Raw genomic sequence first — 5,636 nt, forward strand, 5'->3', positions numbered from 1 at the left:
TCTATCTCTGTCTGATTCCTCACAGGGGTAATACTTACCACCCTCTACACACGCACAAGGAGATGAGGAGTTCCACTTGAAATGAGATACATGAAATGACTGGTATGACGCTTGGTGCTCTGCACTGACTGTGTCTTTTGGACCCCTTTATGATGTCACAGGAGAACACTTCATGTCTCTATACACCAGACTCCATGGACCAAAGGTCTGTTGCCGAGCAACAGTGAATACCTAAATGTCTTTTTTTTTTTCAATTGCTGGTTCTTCTGTTTAGATGATGGAGGAGCTAACAGTTTTCAGATATTTGCTTGCGTTTTCCCCCCTGACTCTTAAATTGTGTATTGTCTTTTCTTCAGAATGGCGCCGTGTTGAATACACTAAACCAGACAGTTGTTCTCAGGGTTGCCATCTGTTCCCTCACAAAGACATGCATGCATTTCAGCATTTTGTACACAGACAACCTTGTTAAAAACTCTGTGTAACAGGATATGGACATTACACAATATATAAAATTAAAAGTATTATTTAATTTGCGTACAGATGTACAAAATACTAATATGTGTGTGTATGTGTGTATGTGTATATATATATATATATATATATATATATACTGAGACCGTGGGTGGAGTCTAGTTCGTCTGAGTTTACATGCGATGAAAGTTGCCAATTAAAGCCAATGCAAGGTACGCCTCAACTCAGGGGAGGGAAGCAGTTGTTCCCCGGGGAGAGATTTTCTTGAGAAAAACAACAAAAAGGCGTTTGAATGTTCGGCTTTTTTCACATATAGCATGGACCAGTCGTTCTCTGAATATATTATCTGACATTCAACTAAACTATGATGAATTTTAGAAATGTAATGCACCATTATATCTACCAGGGATACTCAACTGCCAAAGGGCGAACCAAGAGACGATCGTACTCATTCAAACAACAGTTAGTTTCGGTCGAGTGACTTCACTGGACAAGAATCTTTCCAAGCGTTCTGACACATACAGTGTAATCGCAATGGGACGTTTTACCTTACCTTAGATAACACTCGCTTTACAGCACTGATAACATCTCGTTAGTCGCACAAAGTTAATATGTAAATAGGCTGCCACAAAGGCCTGGTTTGGAAATCCAGCTCATTTAAATTTGTAACTGAATAGCCCTAACATATATCAATTTAATTCGTGACAGGTCAAATTCGGACATCATAATAATAACCAAATGCAAAAACATAGAACAACCTGCGTCTCGTAGTGATTTATAATAGCACTCAGTGTTCTCTGCCCTCTCATAACGGAAGGATTCTGTATTATTAAAAAAGCCTACTGAGGACGCCTACGAAAACAACTAAGTATATTTCTCAAGCTGTGATGCCATATCTATAAACCATGTATTGCATATGGAGCACAGGGCCCTCCGGTGGCCGTATGCTGAATTGTTTTTTTTTAAGGAGGAGCCAATCGTTGACAGGAAGTTGCGTAGGGACGTTTTTACCTACATCATATCAAGAACAATTTTCAAAGCGCGCGCAACGACACTTCGGAGGTTTGCGGGACCAGAGTCAGACGTGTGTGAGCTGTTTCTCTTCTCCTGAAAGTGAAATATTTGCGCGAACAACATTTACCTTACATTCCACTATAGTAGTCTCTCAGTCCTCTGCATCGTGGGACTGAATTAGGGAATTGTTATCTGTTTGGTAATTATTATTTGTGTTACCGCGTCAGTAAGTTAAAAAACGCACAATGTTTGAGGCAAGGCTAGTTCAAGGTTCAATCCTCAAGAAGGTTTTGGACGCTCTTAAAGACCTCATCACAGAGGCGTGTTGGGATGTCAGTTCATCGGGGATTTCGCTCCAGAGCATGGACTCCTCTCATGTGTCTTTGGTGCAGCTCACCCTCAGAAGCGATGGATTCGACTCTTACCGGTGCGACCGTAACCTTGCAATGGGAGTCAATTTAAGCAGGTATTAACATACATCAACAGCTCTGTTTATTGAGTTGTAATTCAATTGCAGTGTTTTTGTCTTAATTAATAATGAGTTGGCAGAACCGGGGCAAGTCCGTGCATGTCCCAAGTTCATCGAGTTGCCAATAGACACTTCCGCCATTTGCTTTCATCGACTTGTTAATGCTGATTTTAAGAGCTCAGTAGCGTTTTTAAGTGATGATAAAATTAAATGACCATTGTTGAAGCGATGACGATATTTTCAGCTTTTATGTGTTTTGTAAGCGGGGTGGCGGTATTCTATTGTTTCTGCAGTTGTTGAAATATGGCACACTCTTTTTTTGCCTCCTCGTGACGTCATTTCGGCGCGCAGGTCGATGTTGGCGGGAAATTGAGAGAGGCGGCCAATTGCTACACGGCTCGACTTGTGTTTACCAGACATTGACTTAGGCACCGTCATGGCACTTGACAATGGAATATTTTTTAAGTGCATCATGTCGACAGTTTTTTTTTTTGTACAATGTCGTCAGTGATTTAGAGATGGGAAGTTTATGTGAGCTACGCTTTACCGGTAACGGAAATGTGACGAAACTCGGAACCGACTTGGTAAATGAAGGGATTTTATGTTTTGCTCTGTTGCAGCATGTCAAAGATTCTGAAGTGTGCGGGTAACGAAGACATCATCACCCTGCGTGCCGAGGACGATGCCGACACTCTGGCCCTTGTGTTTGAGACCCTCAGTAAGTTTCACAAACCAGTACATGTCTTCGCATTCAGAGTCTCCCGCAGACTGTGTCGCTGTGCGAGGTGAAGCTTCGACGCAAATGTAAAATGTCATTTCGTTTGATTCGTGGATTCTTTAACGTGATTTCCCTGTCATTTCCAGACCAGGAAAAGGTCTCTGACTACGAAATGAAACTGATGGACTTGGATGTGGAACAGCTTGGCATTCCAGTAAGTCGTGGTGTGGGGGAGCATGTCTGTCGTTTCCGTGCGCTTTCGGATGACCCCGTGGCTTGACGTGGTCGATGCACTGAACTCTTTCGCTCTCTCTCTTCTCCTGCCTCTTCCAGGAGCAGGAGTACAGCTGCGTGGTGAAGATGCCGTCCGGAGAGTTCGCCCGCATCTGCAGAGACCTGTCTCAGATCGGAGACGCGGTCATGATCTCCTGTGCCAAGGACGGCGTGAAGTTCTCCGCCAGCGGAGAGCTGGGCACCGGGAACGTCAAACTGTCTCAGACCAGCAACGTGGATGAAGAGGACGAAGCGGTGAGTTACAACATGCATGTTACCGCGACAACCGCGGTGAACTGACACAGACAGCCATGTGTCCGTAGAGAACGTGACTGGGTCAGCACTGCCAAGGGGGGAGGGAGGAGCTCCCGTAAGGTGGTTTGACTGTTTGAATCTGACATGTTTCCTGTCCCCCCCCCCAGGTGACGATTGAGATGAACGAGCCGGTACAGCTCATCTTCGCTTTGAATTATCTGAATTTCTTCGCCAAAGCCACCCCTCTGTCCAAGACCGTGACGCTGAGCATGTCCGCCGACATTCCGCTGGGTAAGATCAGCGCTCGCATACACTCTACCCAAAATAATAATAAAAAAAAAAAGTCCCTCTTGTATTTAAGAGTCGTGATGTAAACCTGGACTCAATGGGGTTGTTTTTTTTTTTTTTGTCCACAGTGGTCGAGTATAAGATTGCTGACATGGGCCACATCAAATACTACCTGGCGCCCAAGATCGATGAGGAGTCCTCTTAATCCCTCCCGTGACGCGATAGAAAGCCCAACTGGGGGGGGTCCTGACTGGTTTTACATGTAATGAAATTAACTGGCCAACCGGGGAGACAACACAACCCCTTTGCATAACGGAGTCTTCCAGATGTGACCATCCCCTGTTTGATGGGGTTTTTTACCTGCCCGAGAGAAATTGTGTAGAACCAGTTTGTTTTTTTTTTTTTGTTTGTTTTTTTACCTCCAGTGTATCCCTCTTTCTGTCCATTGCCATTTTCTCAGACCCAAGCACTTGGTGTTTGTCCCAGGCCCTCTGTTCACCCGTTCAAACCGATTTGTAGATAATATCTGTAAATATGCTAATTGGACCCTGTTCTGTTACCCTCTAATAAAACTTTTGTAATGTTACTTTAATGTGGGGTTCTGTGTGTGTGCGTGTGTGTGTGTCAGTGTAGCATTAAAAAAAAATTCATGCATTTCTAAGAAAAAATGCAGTAGTAATAGTTGGATGTTAAGATCTTGGGTTTCTTGGTTTTGGTCAAATGAAGGCTCAACTGTTCAGTTGAGTCTGTAGAGCTGACCAGCATCTCTGAACACTTCTTACACCTCTACACAGTCTGTTGTGGCTTAATCTATAAAGACCACATTAACATCAGTTGAGTTAGACTATTCTGTTGTGGTTTTGTCTATGAGGACCGCATCATGGTCACTTCAGTGTGAACGGAAAATGAACAGTTTTAAGATGGTATGTAAACCCCCTCTGACTAGTTGGGCTTTCTGTGTGCTCATAAGCTTGTAAAAGCCATGCTTAGGTAAAGAAGAACGTTCCATGTGTATGTTTCACACTTAAAAAAAAATGAAAAAAGCGCGAGGTCTTACACGCTGAATGATTGAGTGATTGCAGTACTGATATAAATCCACCAGAGAGCGCATATAAGCTTCTAATTGTAAAGCGCAATCGCATGCAGGTTTCACTCAACATCTCTTCGGGAACAGCTGTGAATGTTATGCCAATTTAGAGGAAGTTTTCCTTCAATAAAGTTTAATTTTAATACTTTATTTAAACTAGTGGGAAAAAATAGGCATAATTTCGACCCGCTGAGGTCATGTTCGATCCATTATATATATATATATATATATATATATATATATAAAAGCCAATAATTGTAAGCGGAACTTTACAATTTATGGATGGTTTCGACAGAGGTGGGTAGTAACGCGTTTACCCCGTTACATGTACTTAAGTAACTTTTCAAATAAATTGTACTTATAGGAGTGGTTTTAATGCACAATACTTGTCACTCCGACTCGAGTACATTTACCACATTATTTTTTCACACGCGCACAGATTCTACGACGCCGACTGCTTTGACACGTGTATATCTGACTAGCTCACTGTTTTACATAAACCACACGCCTCACAAAGTATTTTTATACGTAATACACCTTGGGAGCTAGCGTCAGCTAATTGAGCTTCATGATACAGAGAATAGTGTTGATACAGCGCTCGTTTCTGCGACGGAGAAGAGGTTTCGGACGTTACACCAAACTTTCAGTAAGCTCTCTGCCTGCATCCTGTCTCTTAAGAGGATGTGACGGAGTCTCTGTCTCTTGTGACGAGAGTAGTAGCAACATTCTCCGTTTCACATTCTAACGTCCCCGAATAAACAACAGCGGAGAGACCGTGTTACTGGTTGCTTTATGTTATGAAATAAACGCAAAAAAGGGTGTTAGCCAGAGCCTACCCCTCGGCAATGGAGCATGGAGGCTCAGAATTCCTAGCTACAACTCTGCACACATTCATACCTTTTTAAAATAAATGTGAAGTCACAGAGAAAATCACTGTAATACGAGGTGTTGCCAACTTTGGGTGAGTTAAGAATGTCCGTTGCACTGCTGATATTTCAGTAGGCTAGTACATCTTCATATCTTTATTTTGGGCACAACGGATATTCTGATACACTTGCATG

General features: G+C 42.8%; 1 protein-coding gene across 1 annotated transcript; it reads left to right on the plus strand.

The window, feature by feature from the left end:
- Positions 1–1,567: 1,567 nt before the first annotated feature.
- pcna (proliferating cell nuclear antigen) lies at positions 1,568–3,703 on the plus strand. The gene is made up of 6 exons (XM_030770177.1): positions 1,568–1,951; positions 2,575–2,672; positions 2,819–2,886; positions 3,006–3,200; positions 3,368–3,491; positions 3,617–3,703. The coding sequence occupies exons 1-6, from the start codon at positions 1,731–1,733 to the stop codon at positions 3,691–3,693; spliced, it is 783 nt and encodes a 260-aa protein (XP_030626037.1). The 5' UTR covers positions 1,568–1,730; the 3' UTR covers positions 3,694–3,703.
- The last annotated feature ends 1,933 nt before the right edge of the window (positions 3,704–5,636 follow it).

This window comes from Chanos chanos, chromosome 3 (assembly GCF_902362185.1).
Source record: "Chanos chanos chromosome 3, fChaCha1.1, whole genome shotgun sequence".
NCBI lineage: Eukaryota > Metazoa > Chordata > Actinopteri > Gonorynchiformes > Chanidae > Chanos > Chanos chanos.